The sequence below is a fragment of the Augochlora pura genome, chromosome 7 (assembly GCF_028453695.1).
Source record: "Augochlora pura isolate Apur16 chromosome 7, APUR_v2.2.1, whole genome shotgun sequence".
Taxonomy (NCBI): domain Eukaryota; kingdom Metazoa; phylum Arthropoda; class Insecta; order Hymenoptera; family Halictidae; genus Augochlora; species Augochlora pura.
In genome coordinates this window covers 24,560,796-24,587,720 of record NC_135778.1, presented here as the reverse complement: position 1 = coordinate 24,587,720, position 26,925 = coordinate 24,560,796, and the positions used below count along the sequence as shown (strand labels likewise).

Sequence of the window (26,925 nt, the reverse complement as noted above, 5' to 3'; positions counted from 1 at the left end):
TAGTACGAATATAATAATGCTAAGCTGTGTAGAATGTGTGTCATGTTCGCTGGCATTAAACTGTGACCTGTATTTTGCAAGCAAAAACATTTTGTGAATCACTCGCAACAAGATGAAGTACGTAACAGCATCGGAAAAAGATCGAATAATAGAGTAGAAGAAGTAGGTAAACAAAACTAGATCTGATAATGTTCCACAATTAATGGAATAGTTGAACTGCGAGCAATTAATGACTCAAATTAATGAAAACCAACAAAAAGTACAGAAGTGAGATGGTCGAATGGGAACGAAGAAAAGGAAAGATATACATTATTACAAATCATATTTAGGTGCAGATGAACAGCCTGTTGTTAACAACAAACTTCCGGTTTGAACACGCCTATCTCCTGTTTTTTGCAGGCGCCTCATTTTATACCAGGAAACGCAGTAATCATCGCACATATTAACGATTTGTTAATCAAAGAAGATCGTGATAAAACATATTTATGCAAAAGAAACAGTCGACAACACTGTTTCTTGCAGCGTTACACACTGTTTTATTGACAGTCACGCTCTTCGTAATCTGAAAAAAACTCGGAACTTGATGCGCGGTGAAAAAAAATACACTATTGCAACTCATAATTTGTTACGTTGCGACGTGACATTTAGTAAAATTAGTGTCCGCACGGCCGTTTTCAATTATTACACACGCAAAAGGAAGTCCTGCCACTTTTTAATTTGAACTACAATACAATCAATAATATGTGTACTGTACTCTAGTAATTACGTTGGTTTACTGACTCGCATTATTGTTACTGAAAACGTAATTTGTATTACATATATTACTGATAACACGTAGTTTTATGGCTACGCGACGATTAGCGAGGTCAGCGTGGTCGTTTCGAATCATAATCATTCAAATATTTTCTATCACGTACAAGCGCCACCAAAATATTTTCTTCGATGTGCAGGCGTTCGAAAAATATTTTCGGCGATGTTCGAACACGTTCGAATATTTTATGTAATATAGGATCATTTGAAAAATATTTTCTGCGACGCTCAAGCATGTCCAAATAATTTCTGAGACGTTCAAACAACACCAAATATTTCAAATAACCGCGTCCAAATATCTTCGACAAACGTAGGATCGGGTTGCACAACATTTGGTAAGAATCGTAGACTATGCCGAAAGAAATTGCGTTGACCGGGGATTGGGTAACTGGGACTTTCGCTAATGGGGGACGTCCAGCTTTAATTGATACCCCCCCCCCCCCCCGGCCTCACTGGCTCCGACACAAACCGAACGGAAGTCGAACAGCTGAACTGCGACCTCCTTATACAACCGATGCGGCCTTATTATATTAACCCTTTGCACTCGAAGCCGTTTTAACTGCAAATCAAAAATCATTTTTCTGACTTTTAATATTTCCATCTTATATAACAAAATTTATTCTATGCGTGTGAAATTGAGTCTCGTGACTCATATAACAGTTATACTTTCAACAATCTTTTCAATCTATGTTTCGGCGATATTTATAAAAATAATTTTGGAACGTGTTATAACAATTTTAATGGCGCCGCAGAGGCGCCGCTCGAGTGCAAAGGGTTAATAGAGGGGGCCCTTTGCTCTTCCCTGAACCAGACTAAACAAGAGAAATTTGCATGGTTCAAGTCCCGGAATGATAGGTCAAAAAGAAATGTAAGACGCACAAGTATCAACGCGTTTCTGGTTGATTCATTGCGTCCGCAACTACAGTATCATTGCGAACACTTCGAAATTACCGTTCATGCGATGTTCAATAATTACCCTTGCCGCAGTCCGCAGGTCTTTATGCATATTCCCATTTGAACAGACGACTTTCTCGTAATGATATGTCGCGTGGAAAATGTCTCGTGGTAAAAAAAACTGTTTTATTCTTCATTTTTGTGTCCCCTTCTGTTGTATCGTAATTTAACCCTTTGCACTCGAAGCCATTTTAACTGTAATTCTAAAGTAACATTTCCGACATGTAGCATCTCAATTTTACAAGGTAAAGAGGTTATGTCCAATTGAAATTGAATCTTGTAACTTATACAAAAACAGTAACACTTTTAATAATTTTTTAAATGTAAGTTTTTATAATAAAAATATTATTTTGGAACGTGATGTAACAATTAGCAGTGGTGCCTCAGAGTCACCACTCGAGTGCAAAGGGTTAAATTACTGTAATAGTTACCAGTAAATTTCAGATTCTATGTGCTCGAAACTCGTCCGCCCAGCAAGGAAAGTTTTTACTCTGCAGAAAAATTTACGATTTAGTTGTCATTGCGTTTTGTCGTGTTGATAGTCCGAACCAATGCCAAACTTTGAATTTCTAAAATTCATTTTATGCCACGTAGAAACATTAATGTATCTGCAACACTAAATGAACGAAACTATAATCGTTATCGCCGCTAAAATTCCTTTTACGTACTTGAGTCTTTTGATACATATAATACAAAACTAGCATTGTTAACATTTAGTTTAACAACTAATATCGGTGTTTCTTCTCTGAGAACTTCCTGTTACCATACTGTCGCTTCTCTTCACGATATTAATTCTTTCAGTACTGTTATGCCGTGAGGAGAAGGAAAAGGATCTCTTGAGACTCCATAGTCTTCCCTGCTGGACGGTTAGAGTTTTTATTCGGAATAAGCCACAAACGGGGTTTTACAAAGAACTTTATTATAAAGTGAAGATCACGCGGAACTACATACTGTCAAAACTGAGCCCGAGCATGGCGAAGCGTGCCCTTTTATACCTTCGCACAGTGGGAGTCACCGAACTTTGGTCACCTAGACCCGATGCAGTTTCTAGGCTGAAAAGGGGGTAAAGTATGACCCATGCTTTTGGTGACGCAGTGTTTTGGCAAAAGCGACACACAGGTCAACCTAATCGGTGACTCACGGTAAATGTTTGGGGTACCGCATAACAGTACGTCACTCGACTGTCATTAGTTGTTCCAAACGACCGATATCTTCATTTTCACTAATTTTATTCAAACCGAATGCACCTCGTTACAATACGACCTCATTCCAATGTCAACCGTTTTCGCAACATCGGCTTCATTATGCAAGGTGTTCCAGGTACGAAATATTCAAAATTTCTCGTTATATCCTCTAGCAACTATGTAATAAAAACGATGTTATATAAACGTAGGACAATCAGAGCTTTAATGGAAAGTTATAACGACATTATGAAATACGAGTGGAATAGTGATTGACTTATTTTTCATGCATAATTTATAAAACCAAATGAATAATATTATGTTAAGGCATGCTAAATTAACTTTTTCATAACCTATCCGATTTGAATTGAACTTGTGTATGAAATTGTAAAACTGTACAAGGAATGTTTATAAAATCTGATGATTGTTATAATATAAAGATACCGTTTCAGTCGACTGAAATTAAACTATTTGAAGTTATGATTATTTCGCATAAATTCGATTTTTTAAGCATATCGGTAAGCAAAAGTTTTAATAATTTTTGTGAAGCTTGAAATATAGTAATGTAGAACTTATAAGTAATCTTATTCTCCTAGTATAATTCTTGGTCGTGTTGCTGTGACTATCGTTAAAATAAATGAAAGTGTACGTTACCCCGAGCAACCTCGGTAATTGGGATCCCTACCTTACAATTAGTTCGTTCTAAAGTTTTCATTTTATGACTGTTACATAACAATACTGGAGTTAATAGTTTCTCTATGAGAAGGTGAGAAAGTCGAGCGGAAAACGTTACGATATAACGTATCACTCATCTACCGTTGCATAATAATTACAATGGCAATGGGATCATTGTAATTCGTGTCATATGAATTCATGATCGTTATATGTTCTGTTTCGTTTCATCTACCGAGTTGAAAAAGGCGTTCATACTTTCACAATTAATAACGTTAACTAATGTCACTAGCAACTGAATAAACTCAAAAAAGGCCTTCGAAACATTCTTAAATTTGTTGAATCATCGCAGCGAAACATACTTCTATGTTCATTTTTGTCGTAAATGCATGTACCACCTACAATTTTGATTATTTTCCATAGAAAAAATTTGTAAATACTGTTTCAAGATTGACAAATGTTTATAAGAGATGCCGATGCAAGAAGAGGAAAAAGAAATTGCCAAATGAATAATAGGACTAGATTACACCGTGGAGGGATGAATGGGCAAGACTGAACAGACCCGGCGACAGGCGGAACCGCGCGTAGCTTTTCAAAATTTATACTAACGCACGTTGCGCGCTGCTTGTTCGGATATGAACATAGTGACGTTGCACATAAATTCCCACAGTTTTTGCTGGGTTCCAAGGTTATGCGGAACACATTGTTGCGACACGTATCGAATGCACGCGTTTTCCTCATGTGTACATTAGAGCTTTTTGCTTGACGCAATTACTATTACGTTTATACGCTGTGAAAAAAACAACGTAAACTGACGGACGGGTGGACTGGTTCGACACTTGGTATGTAGTGATTTTGCAAGTGGAGCTAAGTCGAAGAAAGGAAAATAGAAGTAAGTCGAATTTTACCATTTGATGCTTCGTTCACGAGAAAACCGAATTTGAAAACGAGACAATAGGTTTGTTATAATTATCAAACGCAAAAATGTTATTCTTTATCTGTCAACTTATTTTCAAACGTAGAATTACTGCATGTCCAATGATGCGCGTGGTCCAATTATATAATACATATATAAAGTAATAAAGCTGCGAATAAATATTAGATAATTCCAGCTCGAGAACAATAACTAAAACAATATTGGAGCTATTATCTAGTAATATCGATTCAGATGCAAACCAGCTCATACGTACACATATGGGTCATACGTACGTAAATGATACCTACGTAATGTCTCAAATGAGCAAATACACTGTTGCGGTTACTTGCGAACGAGTATTACAAATAAAAGTGTCGAAGTGATCATAAGAAATTATTACTATGTATTGCGAAAAGCGATGGTTTTTCCTTGTGTTGTTTAGAATTAGGATGAACTGATCTGCGAGTAAAAACCCAATTGGTAGACTATAGGATTGTAGAGAGATAGACCAGCGACTTCGAAACGATATTATGGTGTCGATATTTCAGTGACAAGGTGATCATAACTCATACTTTACCCTCGCGATAATTTTACTTATATTTAAAAACAACATTGTTAAATTAACACATTCGCAACCGGTAATTTTTTCCGCTTCTAATACTAAGAATCGGCGAAAATAATGGATTTCTGATTAGATAAAGATGATCAAATTTTTTTTTAAATACAAATGTTGCAATTATGTGTTCTTTAAAATAAAAAGTTATTTGTTATTTGTATACTTGCTATATTTTTTTTAATAGAATTTAAAAAGACGTGAATTACATTAGCGAAAACCAGAAATAGGACTTAAAATGACGTCAATTCATGTCAACGGTTGCAAATCTATTGACGACATCGAATTTCATAAAGTACTAGCAAACCGGGCGAACTTCGTTTCGCCACCAGATGGCTTCGTTTTTTGTAATATTTCGTTTGGGGATTAAAAGATGAAGAAAAGTTATTTTTTTTGTTTTATAAACCATATTGGTTTGTAGTACATGCTATGTATCAGAGATGGCGCTGTATGTGAAAAATGATTTTCCCTGTTTTCCTGCTTTTCTGTTGAAATTTTTCCAGAATTTTGGTTGCTATAAACCTCACGGAGCCCGAGACCTTTCCAACGAATGCAAAACCGTGGAAATCGGTTCGTGCGTTCTGGAGTTATAGCGTCAGGAAGGAAAACTCGACTTATTTTTATATAATAGATAAATCTTGTTGTGATGAATTTACCTAATCGAATGAACGCTTCAACTTCCTTACTGCCTATGAAATGTGGGAGCTATTTCTAATAATGTTTAATGTATTCTTCTTATTTTTAAAGGCACGTGTATCCGCTAGAAAAACTATACTGTATATTTTGTTAAATATAAAATATAAGTAGAAAAGATGGATACAAGTAGAAAAATCGATTTCATCTGATAAAAATTTGCAAACGTCGCTTTGATGGATAGATTTTAAGTAATACTTTTATAAACCTTGCGAACTTTAATTATAAAAATATCAATATAATGTTATACCATAATACAAAAGTATTAGGTAATATTAGGTACAATACTGATACTTTACATTTCATTAGAAATCCTCGAAGATAGACACGGAACAGACTGTATGTAGACCAATGTAGACACGCGGCAAGATATAAAAGAACTGCATAAATGGATAGTTGGGTAGATCGAGGACAAGTTAGAGTACAAGGTAGATTGCGAATATGATTGGACAGTTGCGAGTTAGGTGATACAGCGAAAGAAAAGTTAGCTATCACGATACAAAGAACTATGTATATAATTGAAAAATAAGATTAACGGCCCCTGCAATAGACTCTAGAGCGAAGATAAACTGTCTATGAGTCGAAGCAAGGTAGATAGATAACAGGATTAATAGAATGTGTGGATAACGTAGCAGATAAATGGTACGACGCAAATAAACTGCATACAAAATGGAGAGTAAGGAAGATTGAGTATGATTAAAAGGGTGCATGATACATTGACAAACAAAATTGAAAGGGTCCAAGACAGATTTGAAACAAGATTGACAGAATGCAGAGTAGATTGAAAAAAAGATTAAAAGAGTACAGAATAGATTAACACGTTGACGACGGCGCCGATTTTCAGAATTCTCTCCGTGGGGCGGCGCTCGAATTCACGGTCTGCTCCGTGGGACGGCGCGCGCCTCAGATTACGCTGTTCGATACGATTTCTGCGCTGTAATAATCACTACGCGATGTTTATAGATTTCGACGAGCTAAAAACGAATTTGAAATCAGATTTTGTCTATCATCCTCAGTATTTTGAGGAAATCGATTTTGAAAAAAATCGTAATCTTTCAACTTTGACCTCAATTTATAACAAAACTACGAAAGCTATACGATTTCTGTTAGATTCCGTGAATTCCGTAGACTTCAACTAATACATTGATATGCTATAGTTTCCAAGATCAATTTGATTATACCTGTAAATGATAAATAAACCTGACGGGACCAGTTTTAGCCCTAATTTTGGAATACTTTATTTAATTTTACTCAAATAGTAGAGGTCTGAGTTGAAGTCTCACCATCGCACGCAATTCTGTGAACATTTGTGATACAATAAAAATTAATAAAAAATTTCTCCCACTACAGGCAAAACGGAAACTGCAACGGGTTGTATTCATGTGTTTTCAAAATTGGAGCGGCGTTAGATTTTTAAAGTGAACGGATAAAAGGCCGGTATGCATGCTAGGCACTTCCGAAAACCACAAATGTGTTATTGTCCAGGGTAGAAATAATAAATTAAAGCCGGACATAGTATTCCTTTATAGCGAAGCTAAGAAGGGGGCTGACCTATCGGATCAGATATCTTCTTATTATAGTTGCCTACGAAGAACGGTGAAGTGGTATAGAAAAATAGTAATCGAATTAGTATGCGGGACTTGTCTCGTCAATGCTTGGTACATGCATAGAAAACGGGGTACCAAATGTATGAAAATTTTTAAATTCCGCGAAAAAACGATCGATTACCACCTCAGTAAAGTAGAACCCCTAAATGTACAATCTGAAACTGAAGCAATGCCCAAACAACGTAGACATTTTCTACAGACGTTTCAAGGACCCGCGAGAAAAACGAGACAGCAATGTAAAGAATGCTATAAACGTATGTCTAGAATAAAAGGTAGGCAGTATGCCGCGAATAAGGGGAAAAATGTAAAAACCTATTGTAACCGATGTAAGGGTCAACCGGTACCCTGCCCATCATGTTTTCAATAATTACATGAAAAAAATTAAATAATTATTTTATGTTTATAATATTGAATTGTTATGTTTTCATATTGAATTGTTATGTTTTTATATTGACTTGTTATGTTTTTTATATTGAATTGTTATGTTTTTAATATTAAATGTCTGTTTATAATGTTGAGAATTGAGAAATAAACCTATTTTGTACGGTGATGCACGCCGCCCCACGGAACGAACGCGTGTGACCCACCGGTGATGCATGCCGTCGGCAACTTGTTAAGAAGTAAAATTGAAAGAGTACAAGATACATGATGCGATGTGAAAATGTTGAATAGAGCATTCGTTTAATTTTTATGAGAGCTAATTAGTTGTGGACGAACCGAAGCCTGTTTGGAGACAGAAGAATAAGCTAGATTTCAAATCAAAGGAGTGGGGGTAGGTCACTTGCGTTTAGCGGAGTGGAAGATTCTACCGATATAATACCGTCGTGTTTAAAATACAGTCTTTTCTGCTGTACGGAAATCTTGTCGTCGCGCTATGTAAACTACCCTCACCCTCTCGATTTGTAATCTAATTCATTGTAGAATGTCCGAAGAATATTTGATAATTTTTCGGACCCGAAATAATAAGTAGTTTCCACCGCGCGGAGGGGGGGTAATTTGCTGGAATCCACAGTCCATGTGTACCATATGCAAATTTTATGCGGTGCGTACAGTGATGATTAACCCTTTATACCGGACAAATGACTCTAAGACACCACTAAATATGGTTTCATCACGTCCTAAAATAATTCTCAAATCACCGAAATTGTTTAGATTTAAAAAGCTATTGTATGCGTCAAAAGACTCATACTGATCATAAATCACAGTGAATGGAAATGGCGTAGTTCTTAGAAACTTTTGGATTTTTTAAATGTCCCCGATCGCGAGGGATTTATAAGTAATCTTGCCGAAGTGCGCAAAAGATATTTTTATTTCAATTATTCTGTATCCGAATGAAAAATTAATTTAATATTATAGTTTCTTAAAAGCGTCGTATAAACAGCAGCAGTGTTTCACGAAAGGGCTACCCCGTTCTCTTAGCTACCCTTCGTAAGTACTCCACATGTCTTCCAGAGGAGTCCGAAAGCCTGCGTAAAAATTCAAAGCGGGCAAGAGCCATAAAATAGGTGGACAGCGAGAAAATCTCACATCTCAATAACAAGGATCTCATTATCCTCTGACACCGATTAAACCGTTAACCTCGAGACGAATGCAAGATACTGTTCGAGTAAAGACCGTCTGCCATGCACAATCTACATTATGCAATTAGTTCGATTAACCTTCAGTGGGACCGGTACGTAAAGTCGCAAGCGATATTTCCGCATTTTAATTGCCTGATTTAGTCAGACTTTCATACCCTTATCACCTCCAGCTGCAAGTTATCGTTTTCTCCAACGTGCTTGAATGAAACGGATCACACATATGCACTTATTTATATAAACTTGCAGTTATCAGTCATTTTTCAAAGAGTTGTGATAGGTACTGTTTATTTATTTGCAACATGTTTATTTGTTCACTATTAGAGCACCCGCATGACCACCGGTTGGGGGTCGGTGTCTGCATAGTTTGGTTTAGCAATCAGTTACGCGGTCGTTCACTAGAGAAAGTCTTTCACTTGTATCTCCGGACGTCAGGTGCAATTTATCGCACTGTTGAAAGTGGTACTCCGAGGTAGCGGCCGCGGCAAAGCCACTGATAGAAGAAGACGCTCCTTCTATTGGACGTCCTCTAGACAGAATGAATCCTCGGCGGTAGTTGAACAAAACATCCTGCTCTGCTTAATGGAGATGACGTATGTGTCCACAACTTATGTTAGCTAACTGCCGTCTTAGTCACAGCACCGCTGCCTACACCTACTCTTGGAACACCATTTCACAAGTGACCTCGGTTGGAGCCATCATTGTAGGATCAAGATTTAAAGGCAGAAGAGCGTCTTGACCCGTTTGGTTGGAAAGATTATTGATCGATTATAAGACCCATTAGCCGTCGCAAGGCTGCACCTGGAGCGTTCTTCGACTGTCAATAATTAGTCACTGACTTTCCCGGGTCTTTCTATGTCCGAACAGAGAAGTTGGGAATCACGAGCAATTGTAGACATCTTATATGCTACCGTTAATCGACGTAGGGGCGCAATGAATGTTCTTTATAAAAGGTGTTTATGTTTTAGCATCACTTTTAAATGTCGCGTCATTTAAATTTGTCGTACTAGATCGTCATATATTTTATTTAACATTTGACTACTGGCGTTTTTCCACTGGCAATAGAAAATTATGAAACATTCGATTCAACGACGCCTGTTCGTTATCAAAAAATATTATTCAATCATTAAAAACAATTTTCATCAGAACGAACAGCACGATGATGTCGTTTACTCACTTCATCTGCATTCAACCACTCACTTCGAATTTTTTAATCTACTTGTCAAATGTCAGACAATAATATGACAACCTGGTACAACAAGTTTGAATGCCACGAAATTTAAAAGTAACGCTAAATTCCTTAGTTTTATTCGGAAAAACGAAATTTAATTTAACAGTACGTTATAATTACGTATAATTAAACAACACTCAAAAATAGATATCCTTTATGACAGAAAAACTAAATTTATTTTCACAACCTATTACAGTTACGTATAACTATATTATAGATTCTTACAAACTACAGCGTTGTAGCATTATTATATAACTCACAGCTCTTTTTACTTCAGACTCTAATAATAAATAGTGTTTTCCTTCCTGTTCCTTTTCAACGATTTTCCTAGACAGTATAGAATAAAATAATTCAACGACTGAAAATTCCAATAAAATTTGATACTTTTGCTGTCAATAAATTAAGTACGTATACGGTTTCAATTTAAAAGAGAAAATTGGAACGCAAATAATCTAAACAGCTTATCATGTGTGTTAACATGATAGATAGTAGAAAATAAAATAATTCAATGCCTGTCAATTTTAATAAAATTTGATATTTTTACTGTCAATATGAACACGTGTAAAGGACCAATTTAATATTAACTGAATATGTTAAGTACGTATGGAGTTCCAGTCGCATACAGTTAGGCCGCGTGTTTTTCAAAATGAAGGAAATTCGAATGCAAACAATTTAGCCACGTGTGATAACACAAGAAAAATAGGTTAAAACGATTCAGCTAGAAGACAAGGAATACCGTGTCAACCGTGCCCCCCCCCCCCCCCAGCCTGGAAGCAGTTTCAGCTCTGCCTGTACGGCCTCAACTGAGTTTTAGTCTTCTAACGAGTGAAAGTTACTTCTATGCAATATCCCTGACAACTTCGAGATCCCAAGCTACTTTCTATCCTGAAACCTCATCCGTGATGACACCTGTTGGACCCTGCACAAGCAATTACGTTCTTCGTCATTGCGTGGATTCATCTCCTGGAAGAACTACCGAAGCAATCTATCCGGGTCCTAGACTTTTTAGAACACCGTCGCTTTCATTCACTTTAACGCTAATAGTGTAACAATGTGACGGAGAATTATAAACAAGAAAATTCGATTAGAACGTTTGATAATGATGAATTTGTGTTTCAAAATTCTAGAAATGATAAGGATTTTTCCATAGGAAATAATCAAGTCGACCTCTTAAAACAAGTATTCACTTCAATAAAAATTGTGAAAAGTCTAAATAAATTCAGCCGTACCGCTCTTACAGAGCAACGCACATTCATCACTTTTAATGCTCGGTAGGATTAACGTGTTAAAAGCATGAAACTGTTTATTAGTATAGCGTATGATCTGAGGCAATTGTTGAAAGGTACTATGTAGTTGCGTGTTTGACGCGAACGGTACCTTTCGTTTGACGATATCGCTAACGATATCATTAAAGTTACCAAGACCTAAAAATATCTAACTTGTGACGCTTCATAACAATGCAAAAACTGTATTTATTTAAACCGTTCGTCATTTTCGTGAAGCAGGTCTCAAAACTGCAAAATTTCGAACTTTGACCGTCGATGGTTCAGTAATAAATTTAAATAGTTAGACTCTCCCGAAGACTCTCTTATCAGATAATTTAATTTTCTAATATTTTGATATCCGCACGTTCGATTGTCTAAGCATTGCGTTATTTACACACGTTATCGCCTAGCAAAGAACTTGAAAGAAAATTTTAAATAATAGTATAATTTGCTGTCAGGTATTTACAAAATTAACGTTCAGATAAGAGTGGTTGAAAGCTCTTTCAAAAATTGTAAGTTAAAAATGGTCTTTTCTTCAACTTTCCTATACGTATGCTTGATAATTTTGTGGAAATCAGTTGACTCGGAGACAAGCCACAGATTTCTTGTAGTTATCAGTCGAAAGTTGTGAAAAATTACGATTATCGTTATCTTCAACTGTTTTTAACTCAAAACAACGTTAGCCGATTTCGATGAAATCTTCAGCAGGCGGGATCTAAAAAAAACATTAACTTTTCGCTATAGGTTCAGATAAAAAAGTTAGAAAGCGCGAGCTATTTATCATTCTTTTTATCTTTGTTATTCCAACCAATTGCAATTTTTGTAAACAACCTTTTCGTCATTGTCTAATAAAGTAATCTCGTGATCTCTTAAAAAAATGAATTTAGGTCGCTCGGTATTACAAAAAATTGTTTCATTTTCTCAGCTCGTTTTCGTAGTTATTAACAATCGGAAATGATAAAAACGAACCGCGATACTCGAATAGTCGTATTTCATCTTCCCAAATTGTCCATTTTTGTTTAGAAGCTAAAGGACAATTAGGGAAAATTACTGTACTATAAATTCTGTCACATTGTCTCTCGATTTCGATTTCAAAATGGACAACTTGATAAGAGGAGATACAATAATGATACGATTATAATTGGCGATTATCAACAATTAATATCAATAATAATAATCGCATCTCTTTTACCCAAGTAATCCATTTTTTATGCCAAGTTAAGGGCCAATGTGAAAGAATTTACTATACTTTTCTGTTTCGATGAAAGCCAGAACCGATATTTCTTAACACTAAACATACTTAGCCCTACAAGTAACTAAAATATAGTTTTATAACGATGAAAAGATCATGTCTATTCAGACCTATCGTCATTTTTATTCAAATTAACGCTTGTATGAAGAAATTTATTCGATCACTTTCTACGAAAGAATCTTTCCAATTTCAACAAGATTAAAAGAAACAAGTCTGAATGCGGTCATCTCGACCGGCTCGATAAATCTAGAGTTAACTCTGTGTGGTTGTATGTCACTTCTCACCCACCAAAACTATTTATTTATTCCTTTTTATTTTTACAATAAAATTAAAACATATCATTGTGTTACGTATATGTAAACATTAAAAAAGAATTAATAAATTTTGTTTTCCATACTTAATCTTACATATTGCTGTGCGTTCAATGAAAATTAATTCCGACGAGCGTACAAACTCAACACCTATGTATAAACTTAATACGACCGCAAACGGTTAAAACAGCTACGGAACTTTCCCCATCACCCATTGTTTCAAGAACCAAAACCGATATCATAACTGTTTCCAATCCCTAAGTGGAACGATGTTTCCCAAAAGCGATCTGTTCGAAAAAAGCGCATATCGCGGGCAGTTTCACGGAAAGGGTCCCGAGAAAGACTGTTTGGTCAGAAATTAGCAAGCGCAGCGATTTTTGTAAGTACGGACGCACCGAGGACTCGTGACGCAGAGAAGCACATTACAATTCAGAATCGCTTGTTATATTATATCCAACCAATGCGACATCGCGATTATTTATTCGTTTCTTTCAGCGATTAAAAAAAATAAGAATAAAATGAATACGTAAATTATCCACAATCGGTCGGACGTTGGGAAAAACATTCTTTTCATGAAACTAGTTTTAGACAAGAAAAAGATTTTAAAGATAATATGTAAATAATCGAGCCACGCTGAGATACGGATTTTCTTGCGACGCCATGAATTTTCAGTAATTGCAGATTTCAATCGCAATTACTAAATAAACATTTTAAAAGCAATTGCGCGAAAACTTAATTTGAAAAATCGCCGTCTTAATTCGAATTAATTAGAAAAAGAAAATCCAATTATATCATCAAGCAATCATTACTATTATTATTTCTCCTTTCCTTAGCTTTTTGTTTTGTATGCGCTGTGCCATTTTCTTGACAGAATTTATATTTATTTATATAAAATTGCCCCGTACGTGCGGTAACTCCGCAAATGTCTGTACGCTGCACAGGCATCGTCCTTGAGGGGTTAAAACTTAAATCTGATCTAACTTCATATCATAACGTGCCGTACAAAAAAAGAGTCCTCCTCAGATTATGATTGTACGTATTATTTATATTATATTCGTTGGCCGGCCGACTGTTTGGAAACACTAATTTCTGAATTATCCCTGCTCGAAATCTACCATTTAAAACGCGGCTTTTCTTATCTTCAGTTTTCAGTCCTTATCACCGGCAATGTCGTTCGTAGTCAACCGTATTATAATTGAAACTGATACATCTGGCGTGACAAGTTTACGTACACAAACTTGCGCAATGAGTAAGTTTTTTTTGGCGACATTAACGTCATCTAGTAGACTTCTACTAAACACTCTCATAATTATGCACGAAGGTCGATGCCGTCTCACCCATCAGATTTTTCATACAATCTTTTTTCTTGAACATAGTACAATATTCTTATCACTAATGTTCGATGATATTTTTTTTAACGAATTGTTATCATCCCTTACCTAATTCAATATTTAAAAATGTGTAAATAAAAGATGACATGACTTGGAGACATTCTAATACTTCATAGTGAACAGTATTACATGGATAACACAATACTGACGAATCTTTAAATATATAAAGAAAAAGCAGTAAAGATGTTGACATTCATTAGTCAAAAATTCGGTGAAAATCATATTTAATTATTTTCTAAAGTTAAATTATCATTGAGAAAATAAAGCTTCAAATGCCTTTTTCCTGTAAACTTCATTATTTAGAGCAATGATATATTTGAAATCGAATTATCCCCCTACGATGAAAGCGGATATATAAAGCACAACTGATTTGTGCAATAATTATAAAATCTGCTTCAACCAGAATTTCTTAATTGTGCCCATAATTATTAAAGTGGTCTAAGTCAAAATTTTTAAAAAATGAGTTTATCAGTTATTTTACACCACATTATTTCAAACTAAATTTATTCAATGTAATTTTTACGATATCGTCAAAAATGAACCGTTACATGGTGGATGTAATTTCAACATTATATGGAATGCATTCAGTGTTAATTATGAAAGTGGTCTAAGTCAAAAATTTAAGGAAATTATATAAACATAACTTGGTCCTTTCTACCGAATGACCGTGATTTTGGGTTGACAAAAATGAAAATAAAAAAAACAAATTACTTATACAACCCTGAGCACTATTATGAACTGATAGAAAAGTGTAGAAGAAGAAATACATTTTCGATAAAACGAATGTCGCAGACGGATTTTATTTTAACAAAATCACTAGAAGAGTCAACAACAAGGAGACGAAAAAATACCGCGGGTGAATTTGTCTCTTGGCTGCAAATACAATGGACGAGATTCGTGAAAAATGAACCACATAAAATGTTCTATAAAACTTCTTTAGATGCTCCTGAATTCCACGTTTTGGATCTTTTACCTAAAAGAGAAAGTCCCAAAATATACGGAAATATTAAGTTACTTCCTTTATACACCACCACTAGACCAGTATCGGAAGAAAAACAACAAGATATTATTGTGTTTTCTACCATACATTCCTCTAGTTTTTCAGGAACATTTTAAAAATCTTAAAAACTCGAAATGATAAAAATGCATTACTTTTTTAGAATCATTAATAAATGTGCACGAATTATTTCATTAAAGTTATTGTTTCAAATGAAACTCATAGTTCGTTATTGCTTTATGTCATTTATAGGACATTGAGTTGATTTTGAAAATCGTCTAAGTCAATTCAAACTTTAAAAACATTTTCGTATGAAATTCACACAAAATTTCATATTCATAATAAATTTCCATTAATCAAGACTAGTAAAATTCTACATGAAAAGATCGCAAATGATCGAAACAAGAAATATATTACTTAGACCAGTTTCATAATTATGAGCACAATTATCAAATCAATTTGTGTTCAATGGAACATTGATTAAGTCTGATAAAAAATAACAACGTTTATTTGCGCGCTCTCTCTCTCTCTCTCTCTCTCTCTCTCTCTCTCTCTCTCTCTCTCTCATACAATCTTTCACACTGCGTCTTATTGTTGCTCATTCGCTTTCTTTCTTTCCTTATCTCTTTCTCACTCGCTGACGCTTTACCTTTCGACCACGCAGGACTTCAAGGAACTGATACAATGATCTCAGATCACCAGAAGCCGCCCAAGCACTCTATAAACATCTGTCTCGTTCATTCTGCCTTTCGTACTCGGAAAAAACCCTACAAATTATGTTTTCTACAATGCGGTTTTATACAACTGTAATTCCTATCCAACACCAATCAGCGACAAACACTTTATTCTGAATCGCAATGATCCCCTACAATCGTCACCCTCGACCATCAAAAATCATTCGTCTTCAAAAGATTAACAAATTACGCGATAAAATTTTTAGAATAAATCGGTATCACTTTGCGGTCAAAAGAGATAATGAAAAATAATATTTGCGTCATCTCGCAAACAACAGTTACCGTAAATACAATAACAAATGATATCTATTTAAATTTTCGTATAATTAAATAATTATCGAACGATATCTTAAATTATCAACCATTTTGAGACGAAATTTGTCTATCTGAATTTATAAGATACAAGGTACAAGTTAAAACGTTAAAAGATTTTAAAAGCTGCGGATTTCTCACACATATCGATCGAAATTGTCAGAAATCAAGCGAAAACTTATTCCTTTTATCATTCGAAAATTTGGAAGGAATATTCTAATCTCTCTGTCGTCTGAAAAAATTATTCGAGTCATTCAAAGTCCAGTTTTAAGAAAGCATTCTAAAGGTTGTCAATACATCAACGGAAGTAACTGTGGTTATTCATTCTTATTATATAGTAGCGTTTAGTAGTTTATTATAGTGGTTATTCATTACTATTACATAGCAACAACTGTATAAAATCTATAGCCTAGTAATTATACGATTAAAATGTGTAATACGGCGGCAAAATCAACGGTGAATGAATGTCTTCGGTCCGTTGCGCGTGCCCCCCTCAGATTTCCGTCGCGTGTCCGAGAAAAATCGCGGCCGAACAAATTGCGTAATTTCTATAGATCATGTGCACGCGTCCACGTGCCATGATCCCATGTCATCACGCCATTCCCATTAGAAAATATGTGTACGTACGAATGAACTCGTTCTTGGTCGTACGGTACAATGTGTGATCGCGTCGAGGAAAAATAAAAAAGATCTCGATCAGCCGACATTTGTTTACATAAATCACTCAGCTAAGTAAACAGACTTGGATCGAGCGTTTTCTCTCGCGGAAGTTGGTTTATCACTTATCCGCGTATCGTTTATGCATTAGATTACACACGAAGAGCGGCACACGACTCTCGAACAGTAGAACGGACTTTGTTCCTATCGGATGTCTTTTCCAACAGACACGTAACATCGTTTAATCAGTTGCACTAATCGATCATCGAAAATTTAACGATCCACCGGCGATAGGAAAATGTACCCAAAAATAATAAAACGACGACCTCGTCCTTTGGACACGTTTCATTAAGTATACCTAACCGTCAACCAATAAATCTCGCGACTTCTTTCCTACAAAAACAGTTTTGCGAAATTATGCATGCAAATTTTAATTAAAGAAGCATTTAATACCTTATAAACTGAGGATAAGATTTTGTAAGAGAAGAAGAAAAGAAGTTCTTTCAAATATCTAACAGAATTAAAAGAGAAATTAAATTTTTTAAAAAGATATTAATGTTTTTTTTTGAGATGTTTAACGTATCGATGTTCACTAAAGCAATTAGTGATCACAAATGCTACGTACATCCGATGAATTCATAATTACCATATCAATTTATTCCAAAATGGATGTTGACTATTATTAGCAACTGTTCTCTCTATTGTCGAAACTGTTTTCCTTATCTCCGACAGTTTGAGCCAGACAGTATGTCACTTAATCAACCTGTCCGCTCTCTACAGCCAAGGTGTTCCATACAGTGGCTGGGAGTAAAAACTCATTTTCAAATTTGCACAGACAATTCCGTCATCGATGTTCACGTGCGTATGCTCGACGCGTGCGGTCGACCTGCTAACAGAGATGGGGTGATCGTCATTGTTTCGCGGAAACGATCGACAATCTCGTTAAAGTATTACGTGTCATCGGTAAAGTAGCCAGAATCGGTTGTTATTCGGACCGGCTGCCGGCTGGCAATTTTCATAAGCACTGCAACTACTTTATGCTTTGGTAGAAGCAATCAAAACGGTCGGATGACTAATGACGATCGTGTGATACACGGGGCTCCACAGATAAGCAAACATTGCACGATAGATCAGCAAAGGAACCGACAGATGCTTTCCAAATGGATGAAAAAAAAATCCGTTCGTTGCGTGTCCGAAAATCGTGCGTTTTTATTTCTCGAGGGAAAGAAGGTGATTAATTGTCCCCGTTACGAAACACGATTTTCAAGCTAGAAATCTCACTCGAGGTAGATGTCGTAAATTCCAAAGTCCAAAGATTGGAACGCGCGTTAAGTTTCTAAATGATTCGGAAATGATTTCGAAAACGTATTTCGGAAACGTATTTTGACGAAAAGTGCTACGTACGTTCGGCTAAACGAAATTCAAATTGCGTTTGAAATGTTTTCCGAGGTGTCCCAGCATCGCGCGACTGGAACCGGTCCGAACTGTGCGCAATAGCTCAAACACTGTGGAGATCGTGGAATGTAAAACATCTCGTCTTAACGATTCCGGCTACGTCAGTCGAGGTCCAATCCATATATTCAAATCAGTTTTTGTCCGAAAAACAAGAATCCAACACGTGAAACGTGTATGTGTCGCGGAGCGAGGGATCTCTCACGGTTCGAAGCGATAGGTTACATACGACACTCGATGTACGAAGAACTCCGCGGAATTCGAACGTCGACGGCCACAAAGTTTATCGTGTCGTAATAAATAAAGCTTGCATCGAAGCACCTGCTGATACGTGGACGACAGACAGTTCACGGTCACAGATTTATGAGAAGCAAAGTTTAAATTAAAATTTTCGTACGCGACACTTTTCATACGCACTGCAAAGAATAATTATACGAGATGGTCCAATAACGATGTCGCAAGACACTTTTTCTGTACAAAATGTGGCTGGTATAGAGAGACAAATAGGATGCAAACAGCACGCAGTTCTTTTCTTAAGGTCATTCTTTTCGGAGACCTTGAGTCATCGATGTCGATTCGCACGTACATTTGCTTCTATTGACGTTAAAATACATTCAAAGCGTGTGTGATGGCTTGATCTTGGAATGACTTTACCCAGACACGTGGAAATGGACCCTGAAATTATATTGTTTATAATAATACGCAATGCTGCCCACTGCAATCGATGCATTGGTTTTTGCATCGTATTCGTTTCTTAATACTAATCAAATTATAATGCTGACTTAAAGTGATCATACTCTACGTTTTTTCGTTCGAACGGCTCGACGTCTAAAAAACGAAACACGCGCAAGCTTTTTGCGCGTAAGGGTTCAGTCATGTAACACGACACCGTCGACGGCAACCTGTCCGTCACGAAATCTGTTTATTTTCGATAATGCCGTTTAGCAAGTCTAGCAATCCGGTCGAACAACCCTCTCGTTGTCAAATATTTCGACACGAGTACTTTGCTTTTCTTATTCCCCTTGTTCATGGTGCAATCATGATAAAACATAATGCAGAAAAACGATAATTAAGTTGATCGCACGGGTTATTCAAATTCGTGGAATTATGCAGCTAATTGTGAATTCTATTGAATTTGAAGCTTAAATATGCATAGACAAGCGTCATTTAACTCTGTTGTAATCTAACATTACCATTTCGCAGAAAAGACTTCGTTTTAATTTCGTACCAAAAACATCTAATTTAAGAACTTATTCCTCAAATCCGCGGGAATTTTGTATACGCTGCTCGTGGACTTGGACAAGTACAGTCCACGATATCGTCATTCTGAAATTTAATGATTTAATGCCAAACTTTATACAATAGTAACCGCATACGTGTTTTTCGCCAGTTAATCTCTACACACGTGCGTTCTCAATGTTTTAACAGACTTGTGGAGGGGATAATACCGCGTAACATCGATAAAAAGTATTAAACGGAAAGATAGAGAAACGAGCCAGATAAAATATAAAATGCGACGTACGAATTAATTTGTTACGGCACCGATCTTTAACAGAAAAATCATCACGCCGCGTAATACCGGAATGCGATATCAAAGGAATGACAAATGAACCGTGAACATTTTCGCGTCGCAACATTGTTGGCCGCCGCGTGAAACGAATACGATCAGGATTATAATTTCGTGTGTAATTCGCATTCTCCGATTTACAGGGAAATTAGATACGAACCGGTAACTTGCGGTGGTGTCGGTACACGATGAAATAGTTCACGGTTGTAGATTGCCACCCACGTGAACGCTACACTACATATATCGTGTCAACGTGCTCTATCGTGTAGTACGATAAGAGGAACGGTTAATCGGATTTTAAAAAGTTTCATTCACCTGATTGTATTCGTTCATGGTATCGCAGATTTAAAAACAAATGTGCGTACAAACGTTTCAGAACATGTTCAATCAACCGTGTGTCCGCGGGTTTCGCGTCTACAACGATGTGCAAACGATGAAAGATGTCGATCAAAGCGAGCGGTGTAAAAAGAAATCAAACGCTAATGGTTAAAGGCACGGTTCCGGTGGCGTGATCGGAAGTCACCGTGGTCTCTCGTTCGAATTAGCGCAAGGTAAGGTGGCAACCGCCTAATTGCGAACGACGGTGTAAGGTTAAGGGAAAGGAAGAGTTTCGGTGCTACGACGGGTAATATTAAACGTGAAAGTAACATGTCAGCGACACGAAGCGGTCAGACGACGTGCTAAACTTCGTTGACGCGGGTAAGAACCATAGTCGAATTGTTTTTGCGGCGAGTTCCTACACGGGCGAACAAAACTCACGAGTATCCCTCGTGCCAATGCGTAAGCTTAAGGTAGAAAGTTGTAAGATCGTTAAATCGCGGCCCGGAAAATGTCGTCCGCACGTTAACACCGAAAGGAATGAATGAAATTTCACTCGAATGTGTGAAACGTCCGGCGGAGAGGCGGCGATGTTGCGCGAGATGTTCAAATCGTGAATACGTACCAGCAAAGTGGGCCGAGAAACTGCTGGTTGCAGAACGAGTCGATCGGAGAAAAGTAGACACCAGGTGGATCACAGAGGACCGTTGTTTTACTTGGTTTGTGCACACGGAAAGACAAAGACTCGCACTAACATGCGGGCAGTCGCGGCTGCCAGCTTTAAGTAGGCATATTCGTTGAACACGACGGAACAAGGCTGACTCTCAGTGGTAATAGCTTTCACGCACGCCGGCGGCCCAGCAAAATGCAAATGGTAGAACACCGCAGTCGCCATTTTTAGTTAGATGGCACGCAAGTGCGGCCCAACAACGCCCCCATACTAACCAATGCCAAACCCGCACCTAGGAATACATAAAAGCGTAGAAGGTCAGATTATAGCGATGTGATAGCGATACGTCCGAAGTGTGCCGATATTTATTATTGATGACATATTCAGTATCGGTATTATCAATGTCGATACGTGTCGTTAAATAAAAATTTATATATAAGTTAAGCATAAAGGAAAATTATGCCCTCTAAAAGAAGTTAATAAATAATATAATTGTAAAATAATAAACACAATTATAAAAAATAATATTTTATTTATTATTAATTGCTTATTTGGAGATTTATTTCGTTGACGTTATTTCTAACGGATTTCGATATCATGAGCTGCGTATCGATAGTGGAATATATCGTTATATTAAATATCGATGCCTGATAAATAAACTTGAAAAATATCGATACCGTATCGGTATCACTAGTCCACGTTCGGAACATTTCACAGGGTGTCTCGAAAAATTGTCAACAACATCGTTTTATTTATGATTTTCATTTAATTTATACTATACATCAATTGTTGGCTAAGTGTACTTTCCGATGTTTTCCATATGATAAAATCGGTTGACTGTAATTAAGATACCATTTATCTTAAGATGGAACAATTCAGTTAGTAGCTAATTAGTGCCACATCATTGTTACTAAATGATTTTAAAATACTTTCACAGATAAAATTTTAGTAGATAATTCAGAATAAATGTACTGTTGCGTAGCTTTGGGTGGGATTTAGGAAAGTTTTGCTGGTTCGGATGCCCGTGGAACACAAAAGTGTTCTGCTTGTGAAGGACTTGTAAAAATTAACTAGTTACACAAAAATCGTCTTTAAAACTTTATTTCCTGGATAATGATGTTATCTCCAAGCCTTGAAAATAAAGTCGGTCCGTATTTTCCCGAGGAATCGAGTTTTCTCCCTGCTTTTCCTCTGGTTTTTCATCCCTTGTCTAATAAGAAAATTGGGGTCCTTTAGCTGGATGCTGATTCGTCGGATGGCTCGTCTTCCGGTTGCAGATTGGTGGTTCGACGGTGCGCGTGCGGATGGGAGCGCGCGGTAGTCGAGCACGCAGGGGTAAAAAGCCCGCCGAAACGAACGGTGTGGAGGTGTGCCGCGCGCGAATATTTCGGCTCGAGGACTGAGTAAGAGAGAAAGAGGTCAGAGAGGGTTCCGAGAACTTTTTGTCTAAAGATTTACGACGCCCTGTACTTGAGAGATCCGGGTTTGTTATTGTGGCTCGTCTAGTTCATGTGAAATTGGAGAGGATCTTACGAGAGGCTACGTGACTTTCTCTACATACCTCGATTGGTCTCGCTAAATAAAAAAAGGCTCAACAAAGAATTTCGTGGGAACTCTCTCATTATCTCTTTACATATTCTCAGTTATTCTTCTCGGCCGATACTGTATCTCTATATAAATATACGGTATAAGTCTGTACTTATATTCGAATTTCTCTCTTTTCACGAGCAGAGCGGTTCAGCGCTCCACGAGCATTCGAACTATTCTGAATCCCCTACATTGAACAATAAAAACCGTAACACCTTATTGGTTTATAATATCTCTAGATCTAGTTCTTCTCTTTAGCTAGGTACATTTGGAACCGATAAAACAGATTACACTTCTACGAACCTAATTAATGTTTCAGCTCTATGAATCACATTAACACGAAATTATACACAAAACACATGTTTGTCACCTTAACCTCTCATAACCTATCGTACACTAATTTGAAAATATAATATTGTGTTAACTAACACTGAATAGAACTTATGTGAGTCGTAATATTTTATGCAATACAATTTCTCGGGTGACCTTCTGTCTCAATATTGTGTATATTTTATGTTTACAAACGTGTTTACGTACACAGTGAAAAGACAACAGAAAAATGAAACGTTTAACCGAAGAGAAAACGAAATTAGTTTTAGAAAAATTGACAAAGTAGTAAGTATATTCATAAATTATAATGTATTAGAAATTTAAATTCGTTTGATGAAACGATCGAATGCAGAAATAAATTTGAAAATTCAAAGTTTTATACTTGCGGGTTTACTTTGTAATTTCTCATATAAAAATCATTTTTCAGTATTGGAGATAACGTAAAAGTATTAATTGACCGACCTGATGGTATTTATTGCTTTCGGGAAAGGAAAGGAAGAGTATACTACGTTTCTGAAAAAATCCTACCATTGGCAAGCATGGTTAATCCTGATCGATTAGCAAGTTTTGGTACCTGTTTTGGAAAATTTACGAAATCGGGAAAATTTAGGCTGCATATAACTGCATTGTATCATTTGGCTCCATATGCACAAGTAAGTGTATTACTCTGTTGCAACATCACAAATACTCTTATAAATTTATGGTTGCATTTTTAGCATAAAATATGGCTTAAATCGTCTGCTGAACAGCAATTTTTATACGGACATCATATTTCTAAATCAGGTTTAAGTAGGATAACAGAAAATACATCTCAGTATCAAGGAGTGGTTATATTTTCAACAAATGATGTTCCATTGGTAAGATAATTGGTAGCGTTCTTGAATTATATAATTCTTTATTGATCCTAATTAAACGAATTTTAACTATCGTAGGGTTTTGGTGTAACAGCAAAAAGTACAATGGATTGCAAGTATGCAGACCCAATGGCAACAGTATGTTTTCATCAAGCTGATGTAGGTGAATATATTCGATCAGAGGATACATTAATTTAATAACACTGTTAACAGATGTTTTTTGTACTGTTTAAGTTTTAGATAATAAAGCTGTAATTATATATTCTAAAAAATTTTATTTTTTATAATTCAGGAATTTGTATATTTTATTTACTAAACAATTCTTGTAAATTATACAAAATGTCAACTTTATTTACAACCATCGTACAACATGGTAAGATTTTTTCCCTACTCTGATCAATGTAACATTATTTTGCAATATATGTATTCCTGGTACAAGGACTTCATCTTTGTTTGTGATTCTTTGATAGTTAATGTAAAAACCACCAGCAGCAATAATTCTTTTTGCATCGTGATCTTTTTGAAAACATTTTGCTTTCATTGCCAAGTCATAGACAGTAAGACCATGCTCAGAAAACATGTCTACTACTTTAGCTCCTTCTAGCAACTGTGCCAATTCATCTGCATTTATTTTTGACAGATTGTCAATTGAGGTGTCATACAAGATAGCGGATGTTTTTTTCGCTGATACCAATTCTGCCTCTGCAAGTTATTTTTAATAGAAGTGTAATACATATAGCCCTTTGGTTATTGAATTATCTTACTATCCTCATGTACTCACCTCCATGAACTAGTAATGTAACGTTTTCTGCAAGAATTTTCTGTGCTATCCTAAACTCTGGGTTTTTAAAGTGACTTTCAACAATCTCTTGAATACGTTTTAAAGGCAAAAACGTGAAAAAGCGAAGAAATTTTTCTACATCTGCATCCTCTGTTCTAATAAAAAACTGATACAGTTGGAAACTAGAAGATCTGTTAGATGAAAGGAAAACAGCATTGCCTGTAGATTTTCCAAATTTTTTTCCACCTTCAGCCGTGATAAGCGGTAACGTCAATCCATAAACTTCTTTATGGAGACACTTGGTAACTAACTCATAACCAGACATTATATTACCCATCTGATCATGACCTCCAATTTGAAACTTGCAATTATATGTGCGGTATAAATGCAGCCAATCATATCCTTGGAATACAGGGTAGCTAAACTCTTGAAAGCTCATTCCATTCTCTGATTGCAATCTAGCCTGTACAGAACTACGACCTAGCATTGTGCCCATTCTAAAATATTTGCCAATTTCTCTAATAAATGAGATTATATTTTTATCACTATACCATTCCAGGTTATTTAATATTTTTACAGGAAGTATTTTGGTACGCAGATTCTTAGAAAAATATTTTTCATGATTTTTAAATATATTCAATATGTCTTGCTGAATAGATTTCACATTCTCGTGAGCTACAATATCATCCATTTCAACACGTTCCGAAGTTCTAAAGCTTGGGTCACCTATTAAACCAGTTGCACCTCCTACAAGAGCTATCACTTGATGACCACAACGTTGCCAATGTAAAAGATTCATTAGAATCAATAAATTTCCTATGTGTAAACTTTCTGCAGTAGGATCGAACCCTGCATACACACATTGTGGTGGTTTTCTCCATAATTTCTTTATTTTGTCTCTGAAAAGAAGTTTTAATAAGTAATCTGAATTAAATATTATACGTCAAAATTTATATATTTACATATATAAACAATAAATAGAAATAATTAATTCTAGACGAATAATGTAGGATGATGAAACAAATAGATAATATTCAACAATTTGATACGAATGGACTTTCAGAACGGTAACGAAACCTACGGATTAACTTACTCATGAATATATGGAAAGATATCTTCATACAATTGTCTATTGTCGGCATCCAGCGTATACTTTATCGTGTTCAAATGACGAAAACCTAAGGGTCTTCTAATTAAACATAGCCTAACTAAATTGTTCATTGTTAGTTAACTATTTATTTACATTAGTTAAATTATTTATAAACAAAAAATGTTTTATTCAAAGACAACCGACTGTACATGTAATTATTTAATTATACAGCTTCTATCGGTAGAAATAACAACATACTAGGAAATATAACCTTTTCGAATTTCCATTTAAAGGCAGCAATGAGAATGTTTTACAGCAAATAATTCATGTCGTGTTTCTTGTAGAAAGTCATACAATATTCGGCACGAATTTTCTGCTACTTTTAAACATCCGAATAGCGCCAATCCATACAGTGCCAAATTTTCAAACTGTAGGCCAAAATCGACTGTTGATAATTCGGCTAACAGTTTAAGCGTTTTGCCACTGCAGGGAGTGGCGCTATTCGAATGTTTGAAAGTAGCAGAAAATTCGAGCCGAATTTTGTATTACTTCTTATGGGAAACGCAACACGAATCATCTGTGACAAAATTTAATAGCGGAACATATAACTGACAATAGTTTGTAATACATTTCTCGTTCGAATTTTCGGACATATGAGGACTTAAATTAAAGCTGAAAGAATTAACTGTATAATAGATTGTCAAAACTATAAGTTTTTATTTATTATCCCTATATTCATATACCTTTACACATTCCCTTAAGTAATTCATAATTGCCAAGATGAATATCTTTGGACCACGAATCTCTGTAAAATATTACATCTTCCCATTCGTGTTTAAATATTGCTTTTCTAAAATATTAATTTAAATTAATTTGTATAGTTTTTCATAGTGAATCATTCTTTAGTTAGATGGCAGTACAGTGTCCACTTATGTGGCGATGTTCTTTGTAGAAAAATCTATTTTATCTGGAGAACCTGAAGAACCAGTATGAACAAATTAATTAATGTAAAATCATTCAATTTTGATTGAATTATATTTGCGTCAGTTATACAAATGAATATACAATTCAACTACATTGTATTCAATTAGTAATACGAATCT

The 26,925-nt window shown here is 35.9% G+C and overlaps 3 protein-coding genes across 6 annotated transcripts in view; 1 reads left to right on the top strand and 2 right to left on the bottom strand.

Moving 5' to 3' along the window:
• Positions 1–21,413, bottom strand: part of LOC144473585 (very long chain fatty acid elongase 6-like) — a 29,402-nt gene extending 7,989 nt beyond the window's left edge. Inside the window, exons 1-2 of one of the 4 annotated variants that reach the window (XM_078187557.1) lie at positions 18,578–18,721; positions 17,820–18,059 (exon numbers count right to left, since the gene is read on the bottom strand). The gene's annotated coding sequence lies outside the window, so the exon portion shown is untranslated. Of the gene's footprint in view, positions 1–9,181; positions 9,526–17,819; positions 18,060–18,577; positions 18,722–21,135 lie in introns of those variants that run through there. The other 3 variants (XM_078187556.1, XM_078187558.1, XM_078187559.1) reach the window with 3 other exon arrangements.
• A 1,699-nt stretch (positions 21,414–23,112) lies between these two features.
• LOC144473174 (60S ribosome subunit biogenesis protein NIP7 homolog) lies at positions 23,113–24,279 on the top strand. Its single transcript, XM_078186801.1, has 4 exons — positions 23,113–23,382; positions 23,525–23,750; positions 23,814–23,954; positions 24,030–24,279. Exons 1-4 carry the CDS (start codon positions 23,327–23,329, stop codon positions 24,147–24,149), a joined length of 543 nt encoding a protein of 180 aa, XP_078042927.1. The 5' UTR covers positions 23,113–23,326; the 3' UTR covers positions 24,150–24,279.
• Tyrrs-m (Tyrosine--tRNA ligase, mitochondrial) lies at positions 24,173–26,217 on the bottom strand. The gene is made up of 3 exons (XM_078186800.1): positions 25,826–26,217; positions 24,733–25,631; positions 24,173–24,653 (listed from the first exon to the last, which is right to left on the bottom strand). Exons 1-3 carry the CDS (start codon positions 25,951–25,953, stop codon positions 24,304–24,306), a joined length of 1,377 nt encoding a protein of 458 aa, XP_078042926.1. The 5' UTR covers positions 25,954–26,217; the 3' UTR covers positions 24,173–24,303.
• Positions 26,218–26,925: the final 708 nt, after the last annotated feature.

Bases quoted from the DNA above. Each gene is read 5' to 3' on its own strand.
- LOC144473174 (XM_078186801.1), top strand. From the start codon at position 23,327: ATGAAACGTTTAACCGAAGAGAAAACGAAATTAGTTTTAGAAAAATTG. The intron at 23,383-23,524 runs GTAAGTATATTC...ATCATTTTTCAG, and splicing joins TTAGAAAAATTGACAAAGTA to TATTGGAGATAACGTAAAAG. The intron at 23,751-23,813 runs GTAAGTGTATTA...TTGCATTTTTAG, and splicing joins ATTTGGCTCCATATGCACAA to CATAAAATATGGCTTAAATC.
- Tyrrs-m (XM_078186800.1), bottom strand. From the start codon at position 25,953: ATGAACAATTTAGTTAGGCTATGTTTAATTAGAAGACCCTTAGGTTTT. The intron at 25,632-25,825 runs GTAAGTTAATCC...ACTTCTTTTCAG, and splicing joins ATCTTTCCATATATTCATGA to AGACAAAATAAAGAAATTAT. The intron at 24,654-24,732 runs GTGAGTACATGA...AATAACTTGCAG, and splicing joins TACATTACTAGTTCATGGAG to AGGCAGAATTGGTATCAGCG.